Consider the following 18,469-nt stretch of genomic DNA (forward strand, 5'->3'; position numbering starts at 1 on the left):
CACAAATACTACGTATATAATATTAGAATACTCCAGGTTTGTATAAGTAATTTTTCATTCAAGTTTTATTTTTTTCCTAGATCAAACAGTGAACTACTCAAATTTTTCGAGCTTTAAAATTAGGCTCGAGTCAAGTACTTCAAACTCCACTCAACTAGAAATTTTGAGTACTTGTGCATCCCTAATTAACACACACTCTCATGGAAAGAATGTAGTATTTGATTAATGCTGTTTCGATTAGCGCTCTGTTTTCCTGGAATAAAATAGGGTGTTAATTCAAGAGACTGGTAAATTTGATGTTTTTAAGAGTTAGCATTCAAAGTAAAAAAAAATGACCAATAAACTATTTGCATTAGTATTCGAATATGAATATGATTTAAAGTCTTGTGTTGCTATCAAACAAATTACGTACTCTTTACTGATTGTGTGATTGATACACTCCAGTAGTTACAAACTCATTTAAAAAGCAAACCTTTAAAATACAAAGATCTCAGAACACAATACTGAATTATCATGGAATTATATGAAACGAGAATCAAATTCAGAAAGCATATAGTGAAAATTACCTTCTTTTTATCTGCCAAAATGCCAGTGTGCCTGTTCAAGGTGAAGTAAAACATGGAGCCATCACCCAAGGCACACAAGAGATAGTTGTTGTTCTCGAAGCATGTCAACAATATAGAGCGAGGAATTATTTCTGAAAATAAGACAAGCAGATTATAAGGTCGAGCAATTACTGCTAATCTTTAATGAAAAAAAAAAAAAAAAATCATGAGAGTGAAAACTTTTTCCAAAATTATGAAAAGTGTCTTGTTCTTTAAAAAAAAAATGGTAAAACTTAAGTAAAATAAATATATTTGTTGCTCAGTAATTTCATCAACACTCGTAAAAAATTACTTAAAAACTGTAAATTAAACAGCATGGTAGTTATAACAAATTGCGTACGTATTTATAATGCAACCTTTTCCAGAACCAAAAATTTAATATACTGAAGTTTTACAAGACTAAAATAAATAGTAAACATTCAAATGAATTCTCTAAGACAGTGAATTTTTAACAAATTTTGAAGTTATTTTGGATTTAGAGTTTTCTTATTCCAGATACTGTATTACACAATTATAAAATAATATAATTTTACAGTTGAGGTCGCCACTTGATTGAATGTGTCTTATATGCAAGGTCATTTTACAATTGAAATTCTACTTTCATTCCTTACATTTGTGTTGTCTTGAATTTGAATCTTGAACATGCATCATAAATAGTACATTGAATCTACTCCTTAAATATGAGCTTAGATCTCAAGGGTAAAAAATTACAGTGTTTTCTCGCATAATCGTCGCACATTTTATACTAAAATCAAGTTTGAAAAGTATGGGTGCAACAATTATGCGGTAAATTTTTTTTTGTTAGGTAAAGTAAAGTTATTCATAAAAACAAAACCCGTTCATGGAAAATACGTTTAATTATAAAAAGGTGGTGTATACAGGAGCACGCCAAATAATTTATATTAATAACTAATGCAACAAAAACTTTTCTTACACTTTAAATAGAAAAACAAAATCTGTGATCCGAACGCAAGCCACTTGAATGTGTGACGTGAACTAACGCGTAACTATCATTGTAGTACACATTTACCACGAGAGTGTGGGCCATCAAATGTAGTTAACTCAGCACTCAACAGAGAGCGCACGTTGCATCCAATCGGAGAGATATCGATATTCGACTACGTGTGTGCGTTCTATACGGGAAGCAACATAACCAAACATGAATGATGCAAACTAGCGCTGGCTACATTTTTATAAGCGAGACACCGCGGTGACACATACAAACAGATAAAGGTTATTACGTTTGAAAACGTCTTTAAATGAAAATTTACACATCAGACAGCTACGTATTTCCATTAATTAAATAAGTAAAATACAGCAAAACCCCTTATTTGCACTTTTCATGAGGACAAAGTAAAAAAGTGTAAAAAGTGTAAATAAAGGGAAAAGTAAGAAATACGTTAAAGTTAATTAAAATACAGTCACATCCTCCAGCGTTCATAACAAATACGGGTTACATTACACATACGCATTGCACCACGGTAAAAAAAAATTAAAAAAAAAAAAAAAAAAAAAAGGCCGCAAATTGGAAATTTACCGTCAATAGCGCGCCGTGTGCGGAGAAAGGTCATTGTACTCAATCAGCTGCTGTTACGGTGTGGCGTAGTCGCCGGCTGGCTCTCTCTGTTCTCTGAGCTGCACATGCGCAGTATAACTCACTCAACGCTCCGCCCAGACTTGTGACCTTCTATCAGCAGCCAGCCAATAGATGCGAGCTTAGCGGAAAAAAAAAAAAGCTCCACCTCCCGTGTACCAGTTTATCGGTATACACACCAGTTTCTCGCTGCCATGACGTGTTCAAGTTTACGTTCATCTTGATGTCTTGATACCAATAATTAATTATTTACGATCCCCAGAAATAAATGATTAGTTTAAAAAACATGCGTCAACTGTACAATATTTCCGAAATTATAAAATACGTATAAAACAGTTACCAAGACTCCGCTCATTTTATCTTGTGAAGTTTATGTCACGTACCAGTATTTCGGCTAGGTTGTGACATACAAGCAGCCTCGTAAAGTCGTAATATTCCAGACATTCCCGGTACGTTTATACATTCGTGAGTTTACATTTTTCCCTAGTACATTTTAGATTGTCTCCTGCTATAATTACTCGGACTTTTACACGCCTAGGCTTAAATTATTATATGTTTAGAAATAAAAGCAACTTTTCATGTTATAAAATATGTATATTTTGCGATTTAAAATGTTCATTGCCGACTATAAACGTTACGTTTTTCACAATGTTTTTAGGCCTACTATGGTTGACACGTGACGTAAATACCGGGATGGATTCGATTTTTGAGACGTAATTCGCGTGAAAGTATTGTATTGGACTAAATGGGAACTAAACGGGACCTGAAGAATATAGTGCAAATAAAAAAACGTAAATAACGGTAACGTAAATAAGGGGTTTCACAGTAGTTAATTTCTGAATAAATATTAGATTTCTACTTAAAAATACACCGTTTTATACGGAAAAGATACCTAAACAAAGAGCTCAGAATCTTATAGCGGGACCAAAATCATCATGCGAAGTTTACATAAGTTTTTTAATCCAAATTTTGACGCCCTAAAATATGGGTGCGACGATTATGCAAGTGGGATGATTATGGGATAAAGAGGGTAAGTAATATTCAAGATATAAAAAATATTAGTATTTTGGGGAATGTTATAGAAAAAAAATAAACATACAAACTAAACTTCCAGTTATTTTTATTATTGAATTTTTGAATTTACTCAATTTCCTCCAATATTATTTATAGAATTTTTTTCCTCAAACATATCTTTCAAATACTAAAGATTTAACCTAGTTCAAAGTTGTCTTATGTTCGAAGCCATCCTATACAACAGGATAAGCAGCAAGTTATGATATCTATGGATTTTACTGGCCAGTGATTTCAGTAACATCAGCTGTTCAGAAAAAGTTGACAAGCACTGATGAGCTCTGGCCTAGGTTACAGAGCTACAACCAGTACGAAGTTAGAATGATTACTAGAAAAATGAAAATTTCTTGAGTAGTAAGTCTTAAAATTCTTGTGTGAAGAACAAAATTAATGAATGAAATTTAAGAAATTCTTCAGTAAAAAATAAAAAGCTATACACACCTAAGAATGGAACATGTGAAATTACATAACAATGTAATGGTTATATTATGGCTGAGTGGGTGTGACCGTTGATTCTGACACCACCACAGTAGATTCTGGAAGGAAGGGGATGGGGAAGGAGTGGGAATTAGGTAGGGGGAAGGTCGGGATTACAGGGTGGTATTCTATAGACCTGTGCAAAGCTCCGACTACACGAATCAAATGAAGCTCTTTTTAATATTAGATTTAACTTCGCCAGGAAATTTGCTATTCGTTTTATTTTAAGCTCTCAGCAAAGCTCGTGCCAGATTTGGAGCTTTGCATGTGTTGCAAAGCTTTAAAACATTGGAAGCCTAGGATTCACTCATACAAATATTTTGTTTTGTTTTGTTTTGCTTGAATGAAGTTGGTTACTCGTAAAAATCAAAAGGTGGCACTCAGTTTGCTTTTATGAATGCTCAATATTAATATTTTGCATGGTTATTTTAGAATTGTTATCGAATAATGTTATATATAGAGCCCAATTGGTTAATCACTTAATCAGTTAAAAAATACAAACTTCAAAGAATACTTTTTTTACCTATATCCCGTAATTTTTTTAAAATACGTTTAATACGGCTTTGCTGAGAACAATATTTGCAATTCAATTAGACTTTCTGAATATTTAAAACATTTGATTTGATATTTGCTTCGTGTCAAAAAACTAGTATTCACACAGGCCTAGTGTTCTACTAATTCACACTTTATAATTTAGGTATTTGCCTCAGTTCAGGAAGAATAAAGGTGTACTCAAGTATTACTACAAGCTCGTTAAAACCATTAAACTCTCTTATTTATTGATTTATTGCTTTTTTTTGCTGCACGGATCTGCAAAAAAACAGAATCGGTCGCTGGGTGCTTCTATTCTCTCTAGCTCTGAATTGGAGAGAGACCTTCAGCAAGCACGATCCGAGTGCAGTACATTCTGACTATTGGGTATGCAACCCATTGCATTCATAATTATCTGCCACACTACGATTAAAGAATGTCGTAAGTGCATCTCTGTGCAACGGTCGCTAGTTTCCCCTCACTCTCGTCAAAAAAAAAAACAGCTGAAATCATATTTAACATGCACTGAAAGTAATTTCCCACAATTTAATAGTGTTTGGTAGGTTTTTTTTTTTTTGGAAATTAGCAAGTCACAATTTTTCTGGGTCTCAAATTGTTATTGACAACACTAAAATCACCGGAGCATCGGAGGCTGAGATTAGATCCTTGCATGCCATGAAATTACAGGGTGGCCACTATATTTGTGATACAAAATTCCAGGTTTTTTCCACGATTTTCCAGGTTTTGCAATACAGTGAAACCTCTTTAATACAAACCTGAAGGGACCTAAAATTTTGCAGTTTGTATTAACAAGGTTTGTATTAACAGGTGCATATGCTCACATTAATAATAATCGACAAAATCAAGTATTGATTTTTTACTCGAAAATTAGTCAAATAGAGAATTAAAGAGGCTTGAAAAATTCATTGATTTTTTTCTGCACTTTTTTAGTTGCATAAATGTCCTTTACTGCACTGCAAAGTTTGTCGAAGGAAGACAAGACATCAGTGTCTACATCACTAGCAGCCAGAACATTTTCCAAGACAATTAATGCTGAAGTGGACTTCACTCTAAGAATTTTTAAAAAATATTTCAACCTCAAAATTAGTGTCAGAAATATATCAGTTACTTGTCATTAAAGTTAAATCAGTTGAAAAATAAATAAAAATGGAAGTATTTTACTTAATTCAATTTACACTTGCAAAAAAAAACATACGCACAATAAATCTACATGGAAATTAAAGTCTTTTTCAATATCCTGAAGTCTGAAATATGTTTACTCATGTCATCAAATGTAGAGCTGTACTGAAGAAGCCGATTTTGCCAATATTTAGTTGAATCGGCATTTCTGCCGACTTCCGATACGCTTGTTAATTTTCGGCCGATATTACTGAAAAACGAGAGAGACTGCCATAACCTAAAAATCCACGATTACCCTTTTCGCTTTTCGTAGTAGTACTGCATTTTTTCAGATCGCATTATTTCTTCGCAACATGTGCCAAACGTACATATAAAAATTTAACATCCTATTTTTCAATAATGTTCTTTATTTTTAATATGTCATAAATAAATACATTACCGTCACGGTAAATATACATCTCGGTTGTTACGGTAACTGTAGTGAAAATGTGGTAGCTATCGTGCTTCTGTAGTAATTATGGTATCGACGAAGAATCTTTAGTTCTTTTTATGGTAATTATTAGAGACCCCGAAAAATGGTGAAGCTCAGAATTCACGAAATAACGCGAAAATTTGATACTTTAAACGAATTTGCGACTTTCCTTTGATTTTGACATAGTCGCGAAATTCACGAATTTTTGCGCGAAATTCACGCTTTTTCGCACAAAATAATGTCCTTATGTCGTAAGTTCTATTTATTTACGCCATCATAAACATAGGCGTGAAATAAACATAGACTGAAAGACTACTAGACTGAAATACTATTATCTTAGTTTTGACACGTTACTGAAATCCACGTATTTTCTTTACTCTGTTTACAAGCAGTAAATATTGCCATCGCAAATGAAAACAAAATGTAAAAATTGTCAACAATCGATATGTGCGCACTACCAACATAACAAATTGACTCCACAGTTTTCGTGTTTTGAATAATGGTCCTTTCTGCCGCAAGGCGCACTGGTGTCGATTTTTCTAACCTAATTTAATCGCATCGAGCTAAGATGGCAGTCATTTTTGCGTGCACATTTCTATGAGTGTTTACAACTACCGTCCATATTTTGTAAGTTTTGTGATACAATTGAATTTGTGGCTAAGATGCCGAAAACTTCGACAAAGTTTGATTGCGAAAGAGAGATAATATCGGATGATTTTATATTTTTGATCAGCGGGACAAAATTATGATGTGCAAGTTCTGCAACGTGCGGGTTGATTGTATACGCAGACACGTGCAAAAATCATGTGGCAAATTACACACACAAAACAAAACAAAAAAGACAATTATTTTGTCAAGCATTCTACCGTGTCTAAACAAATCTCGATAGGCGACAGCGTGAATAAAGCAAACAAGCTTGAAAGTGCAGAAAACAAGAATTTTTTTTTCTGATTTTGTTAATATGATGCTGTAAGTTAACATTCCTTTGGAAAAAGCTGATCATCCAGCTATGAGGGAATGGTGTAACACCCATGTTGAAGATTAGCCTTATTTATTTAGAAATGTTTTCTCCCTCTAATAAAAGTTCATAAGCATTTGTAGGCCTACAATATTATCGATTAACTTACCTTTACTTCAAATAAATATGCAAGTACCTCAGATTAACAAACACATAAATAGGATGGATTGCATTGTGAAATGGTGAGCACACCACAATATATTTTTGACTGATTGATTGATGGTTTGAATGTAATCCAGCAGTACCTAATCTAGAAAAGGTTAGGTTAGGTTTGGCTAAGAATTGTTTTGAATAAATTAGCCCATTAATATTTTTCTGCGATAACCTTATAAATGCTAACTATTTATAAGTATATTGTAAGTTATGTATACATTTTAGGTGCAGGGGATTTGCCATCATCAGCCAACACTCTTAGAGAAACTTATGTCCCAAAAATTGGCCAGGCAAATAAGGAAGCAGTAAGGCTATGAGGTTTTTTTTACACCGCAATGGCATAATTTTTTCACAATTTTTTGGGGTCTCTACTGATTGCTTATTTTTACACCGATTTTTTGCACTGCTTGCTAATTTTTACAACGGTTTTTTGCACCGCCTTTGTCATTTTTTTGCACCGCTTTTGTCATTTTTTTACACCGAAATGAGCCAGTTTTATTTACCATATTCTGGGGTCCCTAGTAATTATCTTAGGATAACAATTGGGTTTGTACTGTATTTATGGTACATCATCCAATTTCTTCGTAGGTTGTTGTTCATTTGTCTTTTCTTCATATTTACGTGCTCCATTACTTGGCTGCAGATTTAAGTTGATTTTTACTACTGTATACTATCGTTACTGTTTTTATGACGGTTTCTTTCTAAGAAATGGTTATTTCTGCAAAATCTTTATGGTTAAACGATCATCTATTATAATTTATAGTGACAGGACCACATATTTTGTACGATCAATGGGACAAAACGATAATTCGAACATCGGTGCAAGCGGACATTTTTAACCTTAGTTGTATGGAAATTTTGCCGGAACCGTAGAAAGTATACGATAAACACGGACAATCGATACATATGAGTTCGATAGATAGAGGTTTGACTGTAGACCATTTACCGTACAAATTATTTGCCGTTAACAGAATTATAGTGAAGCTGCGTGCACGTGATTAAAGTGTGCGATTCTTGTTCTAAAATTTCATTCGGTTTATCCGATAATAAAACAATAGTACACTAAGTGAGCGGACGTGAGGTTACTTCGTAATACATAATAACGAATATTTCGTATTAACCATATTGATTGACATTAAATATGCTATCCCAGTCTGAAGGGGAATTAAAATTGTTCGAATAAACGCGAACTTTGAAATAACCGGTATTTTATTAACGAGGTTTCACTGTATATATAAAATTACATGTTTTTATTTATGTAATAAATAATACAAAGAACACATTTTAAAACACTGGATCTTTAAGTATAAAAAAAATGCACAAAATGTGATACATACCTAACTAAAAAAAAGGTGACAGTTTACTAAATATATGTTTGCCACATAACTTTAACCTTATTTTGTGTTTCAAATTTCTTCGTCTATGAGAGCTGTCTGTTTTAAGGCACCACTCATTTTTTTTTACTTTTTTTGCCTCAAGTTCCCTGAGGTTCTTTTCAGCTTGTCTTTTTTTTGCTTTTGGAACCAAATATATCTAGTATATTTTGTGCGTATTAAACAGGGCACAACACTGACCGGCTGGTGGTTGTTTTCATTCAAAACGTGGCTAAAGAACTTGCATGGATCAGGCTAAAAACATCAGGCTATACGTGTAAGTTATAAGGAATATTATCATCATGAATTGAGATATGTTTTTCGAGTAGATATACACAGCTACCGACCGGATTTTCGCCCGCGTCTTGTTTTAACTGTCGCAGCGATGTTTATTTTGACAGCTCAATCAATTATCTTTTCCTGTGGGTTGATAGAAAAAGGTCGCTTCACCCAGCATAAAAAAAGGGGCTACGCCACTTATTCCCCACGCAGGAAACACACTGGCTGCCGTCTGTCATCCCCCGCATATTCCCCTTCCTTTCTTCTAACATTTCAAGTCTCGCCTCTCGCGCGAGCAATAACAAAGCGATGTAGCAGTGCACCACGCATTGGGCCGTGTTTATGCTTTGTTTGGTGACAGCAGGAGGTCCAACATGCTTTTATTCGGTATATTCCCTTTTCACAGGACCACTGCTATTAAAAATACATTAATATCTAAGTATGAAAGCTTGTAAATTCCTTGCCAGAGATGACTGAACTCTAACTTGGTGTGAAAAGTGGTATATTTTGACATACTTTTTTTTGGCGGGTTGGGGGGGAAGGAGAGGTCCGAAAATATTTACTACCATCTTCCCCCTCCCACAACTCTTCAGTACCCTATTCACAGTAGCCAAATTTTACGGGCGAAAGGAGGGTGAAAAGAGCAGTTTCTCACTGAAGATTTCTCAAAGGGGAGGGAAGTTGGGGTGTTATAAGGGAGGACACTAGATAGTTTGTGTGAGCTAGCCTTGAAGAATGTTACAGAGGGGAGGGCGTCATGAAGCCGCTGCCGCCAGCCAGGAGGGCGAGCTTAGTGTGCGCCCACTCGCGTTGCGGAAACTACCGCTGCCATATTTCTAAAGGAAATAAAATCACTGCTTCGTTAAATCCGGTGTTCGTGAAATCGTGGTTCTGGTGTACATAATTATTATACATTTAGTATTATTATTTTACAAATTTTAAGTGAACATAGCATTACCGACGTTAAAGGTACATTAATGCAGAAGGTTTATCAGCCAGCCTAAACACACAGCTGCGAATATTCATAAAAAAAAACAAGCAGTGTCGTTAGTTACTGGACATATTTCACAGTTTATTGATAAGCGATGGATAGAGCCAAGATTATATGGTTTTATGCGAAATCGCGAATTTTCACGCGAAATTCATCCCAAACCGCGAAAAATGCGAAATGTTTTTTAACCACAAATAAACACCTCAATATTGATTTAAATCGTTAACTACCGACTATTAGTTGATTGACAAAAATTCTGTATCTGTTTGTAGAAGAAATGGTCGTCATCCAACTGCAGTGTGGTGGTTATTTAATGCGTTAATTATTCATCTTAAAAAATTACAAGATATCACAAAAATTGACGATTTCACGAACAAAAAACAGATCGTTATGGAGTTAGGTTAGGGTTTTTAAACGCATCTAGCCACTAGAGATCACGCAATTATAACAACTGACGATTGTAAACAAGTTAACAAACACAACAACGTAAAAAATCTCAGCGCCTTGTTTGCTGTATACTTTGAAAAATACACGTGAACAAAAACTGCATTCATTAAATAAATACGTATGAAAATAAAAGCGAACATTGATATTTAATGGTCACTTGATATTTAATGAAATTTCACTGTAACGCAATTTGGTGTGCTTGTTGAATAAGCAGTTTACCGTGAAGCAACGCCGTGAAGCCTTCATTTTCATTTCACACTTCACAGGCGAGAGAGCCGAAATCGTAACATAATCGAAGTTTTCCGATCGCTAATGAAAAAGCACCATATTGCAAGGATTTATTTATTTTACGGTCATTAAATATTTTAAATAACGCTTACCTACCCAACCCTCCCGGAAAATAAATAAAAACATTTATTTCACTGACCTAACATAACCTAACCTTTTACTTCGGGTTGAGTATATGGTTCTCTCGCCTGTAAAAAGTAGGCTTCCCGCGGTTTATTTTTTCGCTACAACTTCAGTAAATACTAGTTTTTGGTACCTCCGGGCTTTGTTCACAAATGACGTGCATAAATGAAAGCTAAATTTCTTAATCATGCCGAAAAATAAAGCTACTGCGGCATCACGTGCTGACGAGTTTAAGAATGAGGGATTATATGTCAGTGACGGAAAAATACTTTTCTGTTAATATTGTAATTGCCGTTTGGAGCATGAACGTAAGGACACGGTAAACAAGCACATAATTAGCGACAAACATGTAAAAGCTAAACGATCCCCATGCACTTTGAAACGACAGCTTTCTATCCCAGAAGCAGGAGTGGCGCAAATATGCGCAAAAAAAACAAAAGGAAGATTTTGTTCTCGAAACTGTTGAAGCCTTTGTAGCTGCAGGTATTCCTCTTGAGAAACTTGACTACAGCAAGCTGACTGCATGGATGCAGAAGCATGTAAGTGGTGCTGGTGATCTTCCAACAGCGGATTGGATGAGGAAAAAGTACATTCCCCTACTTAGAGAGAAAAAAGAAGTGGAAATCAAGCAGCAGCAGCTCTTGGGGCAAGATGTGGTCATACTCGCAGATGAAACCACTGACAAGAGTAATAATTGTGTTTTCAACATCTTGTTTAAAATTCTGAAACCAGGTGCTGAACAAGATGTTATCTTCGGGGCTTCTTGTGTCCTTGATGCAGCAAATGCTGTTTGTTGTTCTCGGGCAGTGATTGATGTATGCTCCAAATATGAAGTCAAGGAATAAAACATAATTGCGTATGTTACAGATAGTGCCAGGTACATGACAAAATCTGCTGGCACCCTTGAAGGTGTATTTGGTGACCACATGTACCACATACAATGTTGGGCCCATAAAGTAAACATTGTTGGGCAGATCTGGCAAAACAACTTGGAAGAACTGAACCTCTTCGTTTGTAAGGTAAAGATGGCCTTTCTTAACACCAGAAAGAGGAGGCATGCATACCTTCAATTTCTTCTCCAGAAACATGGAGAAAACAAGGCTCTGGTCAAGTTATTCCCCATGCCAGTTGTTACACGTTGGAACACATGGTTTGAATCTGTATCATACCTCACACTCCATCTGCACGACATTGTGGAATTCTTTGAGCAGCTTAGCGAAGATAACTCTGGTGTTAAATATATCAAGGGACTCCAGAAGGAAGAGTTACAATGTCTTGAGGCCACTCTTACATTTGTGGCTCAAAACTGTAACACCTTTGTAGAGCTAATTAATTTTCTTGAAGGAACAAAGTATCCTACTGCTCATCAGTTGTGCACAAAATTGAGTAAACTTCAAACTACTCTTGATGTCTTGGCTAAGGGAATATTTCCTGAAAATGTTGAAGACATTTTGGCTGAAATGAAAACTGTCAACTCTGCAGCCCTTAAAGAGCAGTTCAAGAAACTGATTGATCTGGTGAACACTGATCCATCTCGTCAACTATTTCTGGGAATCGGCGATCTAATGAATCCTCAAAATGTAGGAAACATCCATGTGGAGGAAAAAGAATTCCAGAAACATATTGGGAACCTACCTTTCCTTTGCAAGGTGCAGAAGACCTCTGAAGCGACAGGCTACATAACACTCCAAAACCTGGTTTCCCAAGAGCAGAAGAAACCGCATGTGAACTACATAGACATGGTGGACATACTATGTAAAATGAAAGCGGATTATCCTGAATTTGCAGCTGCTGCTTTAAAGTTAATATGGATACCTGCAACGAATGTGGACTCAGAGAGATCTTTTTCTAAGAATTCTGTAGTTGTAAGTGACAGAAGAAGATCTCTAAAACCAGAGAATGCTGAACTGCTGACAATGGTGGCTTTTTCCTGAGCTTAATTATATTGCATTTATAGAACAAGAGTTTAACTGTAGTTTCTATTTTAATCAATTAGACTCTCTCCTGAACTCAGGAACAGTACTTACCTGCATAAGAATACTGAATATTTTAGTTGTTAATTTTTTATGTACTCTCAACATAGTATTGTTTAATGTGCATACTTTAAGTCTCTAACCACGAATTATTGAAGCATTTGATCAAGGCAGCTCTGCTAGGTGTGTACATGTTATTACATGTGTTTTAATTTTTTATGACGATAAAGACGAAATCCACAATTCTTAATGACGAAAAGTCCTTTTTCATAACACCATAAAATCTTGGCTCTAGCGATGGATTACAAGACGTCGTAGTATATAACACCGCTGAACCGTTGGAAGCTACTAGTATAAATTAAAGTAATAAAAGTGCAAACGTAGGGCTTAGCTTTGTTACAGGAAGCGTTGGCTTCATCCTGAGCAGGTTGAGTGAAAAAAATTCTGTAACTTGCAGGTTTCTTGATTGGTTATTTATAACTCTATTGTGATTCTTAGATTTGGCAAGGCTTGTAAATGCTCCCCTAAGACTAAAACGACAGGAATACCTAGCAGACATTGCCTCAATGGCTTCCTAACAAACTGCACAGTGTAAGACTAACATTGTTCGAAGACTTGTACTGAACAGAACAAATTAGAACACCCCGCGTTGCACGCCGTAGTGCGGTTCATATTCCCTCTCCCCCTCTTAGTGACGTATTGCGTCTATGAGGAAAGAAGAAACATGACAAGCCTGGGAACACTACAGTCGCTGCCAACATGACACTCTATAGATTTGCTGCGTGATTATCAGACGCCGCGATGTACGTCTTATATAAGTTGTGCGCATTTACACCGCAGCATTTTCCCAGGAAAGGAGTAAAATTCCAGACAGTTTCCCGGTTTTACCCGGGCCCTTTCAAATTCCCAACATTTTCCCGGTTTTTCCCGTTTTCCAAGTTTAGTGGCCACCCTGAAATTAGTATGTTCTGTAACCAAACTCCTTGAACTAATCTAAAGATGTAGGAACTACACGTATGTGGGTTAACTCGCGACGATGTCTCACCTCCTCCTAGAAACTCCCTGTTGACCTCCTCCAGCGAAGGTAACCGCAGGACTCGCACGGATATGTCGGTCCACAGGCCCACGGCCACGAGCTCCGCCCTCGCCACACCCTCCTGCAGCGGCGTGATGTCCAGACATGCCACCTCGTGCTCCATGACCACGTGCCTGCAGACAGACAGACTCTGCTAGTGGCGGCGGGGGCAGCCGGCGACCACACCGCATGTACCAGTAGCACAGGGCCGGTGCAAGGTAAATTGGCGCCCTAGGCGAAAAACCTTAATTCCTGCCCTCTCCCCCCCCCCCCCCCCCGACCAGACACCACAAAAAGATTTTTCTTGTCTCAAAATACATCACGTAAGCATAAAATTTTGTCAACAATCAAATGTAAGCAGGCTTGTGTTTTTTTTTTTACTTTTTTATTTGTTACAAATTATATACAGGTCACCGTGGACTTTAAATAATTACTTATATCAATATAAACATTCCAAACTGTTACAAAAATCCATTTTAATCAGGTTTCAATAATCGTTAAACATATTATATGAGCCGTTATGTGTCGTGCTGCGCCGCCCCCAGCTACTGTGCGCCCTAGGCGGTCGCCTAGTTCGCCTGGGTGGACGCGCCGGCCCTGCAGTAGCACCTACCCCTTGGGCACCAGCTCTCCGTCGCAGATCTCCAAGTAGTACACCTCGCAGCCCATCGCGCACACCAGCTGGCAAGTGTTGCACGAGGCCACGCTGATGGACTTGTCTGACGGCGGTTTCCACTCGCTGCCAACATTCCATAAAAGGCGTTCACTCAAGAGTCAAGCCAATCTGCACTATATATGGGACTGGATCCTCCCCTGATCACAAAAAGTTCGGAATGAATTGAATTCGCTTAAAATGAATGTAATACAAGTTTTTTTTGCTGGGCAAAACTCTAAAAATCAATGTCTTTTTAGATACATACAACTTTTCATATAGTTTAATTTTAGAATACTACTGTATATTTAGACATAAATTTAAAAACTGAAGTGGATAAAATATTCATTACAAAACATCTTTGTGATTAAAATTCAAAATTTACTAATTAGTAAATCAAGCATTTTTTTAAAAAATCATATCCACATTAACCAGATGTCTAAATGAGCAGGGTCCGGATTAGTGGAACTCTATCAAACTGATTTTAGTACACAAATAAGGGTAAGATTAATATTTTGTACAGTTTTTAAAATATCAGTGTCTAGAAGGCCTGTGGGAAGCTTCCACTTAAGTGAATCAATCAAAGCTGTTTTAATATTCAATTTGACTTTGCCAGGAGATGTTCCATTAGTTTTATACGGAGCTTTGAATGTGATGCAAAGCTTCAGGTCTGATGTGAAGAATCACTTTTGTATAGCAAATACCAATACAAGTATAAATAAATAATAAAACCAATGCACTGCCTACAAAATGAGCTGTTTCGTGAGGATGGAGACCAGACGCGCCGACACTGGCGTCACTTGTATCATTTGCTGATGCTCCACGTTGCCGCAGTAGAAGCTGTGCTGGTCGCCCACAAACCCCATCTCCTCGCTCTCCTCAACCTCCTCTCCCGTTATCAGCAACACCCTGGTGCACCAACAACATGGTTAGTGACACCACGCCTGTGCCATGCAATGAATACACATACAGAGGCTGTGTGCATTCAAGGTTAGTAAACCTCAAACAACATGAAACAACTATGTGAATCAAAGTGTTGTGTTTAAACATGCCTTAAATACTAGATACCCACTCACATTTCATTACACATAGTCACTATTGGTACTCAATATGCTGCTTGAATAAAGAATGAAGTAAATACAAATTGATGGGCCTCTCTTTTGAACGAATGAACAAATTGTGGTTTAATGTTTCGTCCAAATCAACGTCATTAGAGTCAGATGAGAGATGAAATGGCTAGATGGAGCAGTGATGGAATGCGATGCATGGGGAAAACGGAGTACACCAAGAAAACTCTAGCTCACGGCTATGTGCGTCACATTTTCCCTTGCTGAAGAAAAGGGTCTAAACCTCATGCCTTGATGTGACCTGACCACTCAACCATCGTGACCCTTTGTGTCGGGACAAGCAGTTCACGATGATATCCAAAGAATTATATAGTCCAGCAATACGATAGCTGAAGTTATTTGCACTGATTTCGAAATGGAGAACAAACACATACTGTTGATGAGATTATATTGGTGATGGTAAGAAAAACACTTCTTGGCTTTCTTGGGTAAAATGTCAACCAACTACATAAGAGAAAGTCTCACAGATCATATCACTGCTGAGAGATAGTGGTACATTTACTAAACAGAGTAACAAGGTTTGTGTTACTTAACAAACTCCCAGAAAATAAATAGTGGTAGAATAAAGCAATGAACAGCACATGGGGCATTTCTTCTCCAAATTACCATAGAATACACAGAGAGAATATACACTTTTGCTAAAGAAACCTCTTACCATGTACTAAGTCATTACACATTAAAAGTCATGATTAGTAGTTTTAATACCCTTTATTTGTTCATGAAACAATTTGTCATTCTTGTTGGTAACATGGTAAACTTTAGTCGATAACCTATAATTGTAGTACAGATCTGCCTTGCACACGGCCTTTTCCATTTGTTTAATGTCTTTAACAACAAGCTTATTATTTAACACTAATCACGAGACAGTTGTGAAGTTTTGTATTGGCGAAGGCTGGGGAGATGATCTGGAGGATATATTCCCCCTTGACATTATGAAGAAATATGCAAGATCTCAGTCAAGGCAGTATGTTATTTTGGTTGATGCAAGGTGAGCTGTTAAAACACCAGGAATCACAAAACCAAAATGAGAATGATGTGTCCAAACTAGGCCTGTGCGAATATAAGTTTTTTAGTTCAAATCAAATTCAAATATCAAATTATTCATGAATATGAATATTGAATACGAAATAGTACAAATGAGAAATTGTATCCCACAAAAAATTTTTTTTTCACGTCACTTAATAACTTCCGGAAAATTAGACAAATAATACTAAAGAGAAAGGTTGGTTGAAAAGAAGTCAGCTACAGTAATTATAAGGAAAATGTTTTTCAACATACATATTTAAATTATGAAATAATTAATTTTTAATAATGCAGTTAACCTAACTTAACCAACATTTCATTTCAGTTTCTATTCGTCTTTTCCACAACCTGCTAATCTGCATATAGATCCAGAAAATTTTCGTGAACCGCAAAATACTGTAAAATCCATCGTAATCTATTTGACGAAAAACTTTATATATTTTTTGATTCTGTATTTATAAATTGGTGATTCAATGATTTTTTTATTTACTTATTTAAACCCTTGTTATTCATGAGTTTTGTTTTTTATGGCCGCCAGGTAAATTTTATTTTAGTTCAGCAATATTATAAAAACCATTTTTGCTAATTTCATCTGGAATCCTAAATCATTATTTACTTTGTTATAAATTTTTTTCATTTTTAAGTAGCAACGTCTACTTCGTCATAGATATAGTATACAGCAAGTAAGCTGTTACTGTATCACACAGTGTTAGATATTGCTACTATAGACTATTGATTTGTGAGCTATTGAAACTATGAAGATGACACCATAATTAATGCCCATCTTAATGGAGTGTCCATTTTTTGTGGTGTTGTAGTCCATGGTACGTGTGATGAAATGAATACAAATAATATTTTGTTTTCAAGTTTTAAATGAAAAATGTGCCGTGTTTTTAATTGTCCACACAATTTTTGTGTTACTGTTTGGCGAGACAGTAGTGGTGGAGGGGGGGGGGGGGACCTCTAAATACTTGTTTTATGTTTAAAACATCACTTATTGTTCATTTTTTGATTATGAAGTGCCATTAAAAATCAAAAAAGGGTATTTATATTGCACACATGACTTAATCTCAGCAGTGAACATTGGTATATGACAAATTCATGAATGTGCTATGTCTAATATTCACTAGGAAATGAATATTCATTATTTTGAAGAATTAGTATTCAAGGTCAAATCAAATACAATTAGTTTATTATTCGTATTCAAAAATTTGAATATTCGCACAGGCAAAGTCCAAACCCCTTGTCAATAGAAGATTTTGAATGCAAATTTTTTTTTTTTAAATCCTCTCCCAACATAATTTCTTGTATCTGCCACTGAATTGTTGCAAAAAAATTTTTTAAAAAGCAGTATTCAGTCAGGTCTTTTCTTAAGATTCAAATGAAGGTGCCATTTACAACAGCAAAAAATTCTTTCCACCCAACCTTGTTTGCACAAAAAGAGCCAGATGCCACAAACCTGGTAAGAGCCACGAATGTGAGCACCAATGCATTATCGAAAGTGCCTTGCGTGCCTATCCTCAATGCCCACATGCCCTTTATTCCAGATAGATCGATTGAAGCATGTTCTTGGATACCAATACCATTACGTATTATGCGGAGCGAACCTTCCTTGTAGGCCCCTGTAAAAAAAAAAGTATGGTAAAAATAAAATAGCGAGATTTTTAAGTAACAAACAGCATAGTAACAGACCAAGGATTAATTCATTCCGAAAATTTATTACTGAAATACAATATTTACCTTTTCATAGAGTAAAATGTTAAGATTACGGATTGGCAGGTCATATCCTCTAACACTAAATATCATCCAATCTTTAATATTTGAAAAGATTTGAAATGCAAATTAAAAATTACAACACTGACATCTCTGAAGTTAACTATAGGTCTAATTATTTTGCTTCGTACTTACCTATACAATTAGGTACCTTTCACCAAGATATTGTACTTTTAATTTGTATTATGTAAATAAAATTTTAATATGAATTACTTCAGGAAACTTAGTTCATAAATACAACATTTAGAAGGAGGAATCTTTTAAAACTATATACACTAGAGTCC

General features: G+C 35.9%; 1 protein-coding gene across 1 annotated transcript in view; it reads right to left on the reverse strand.

Moving 5' to 3' along the window:
• Positions 1-18,469, reverse strand: part of LOC134535693 (DNA damage-binding protein 1) — a 110,120-nt gene that overhangs the window by 54,807 nt on the left and 36,844 nt on the right. Inside the window, exons 8-12 of the mRNA XM_063374891.1 lie at positions 17,872-18,034; positions 15,010-15,171; positions 14,224-14,349; positions 13,581-13,744; positions 567-697 (exon numbers count right to left, since the gene is read on the reverse strand). Coding sequence (XP_063230961.1) covers positions 567-697; positions 13,581-13,744; positions 14,224-14,349; positions 15,010-15,171; positions 17,872-18,034 — 746 coding nt within the window. The remainder of the gene's footprint in view (positions 1-566; positions 698-13,580; positions 13,745-14,223; positions 14,350-15,009; positions 15,172-17,871; positions 18,035-18,469) is intronic.

Source organism: Bacillus rossius, chromosome 1 (genome assembly GCF_032445375.1).
Source record: "Bacillus rossius redtenbacheri isolate Brsri chromosome 1, Brsri_v3, whole genome shotgun sequence".
NCBI lineage: Eukaryota > Metazoa > Arthropoda > Insecta > Phasmatodea > Bacillidae > Bacillus > Bacillus rossius.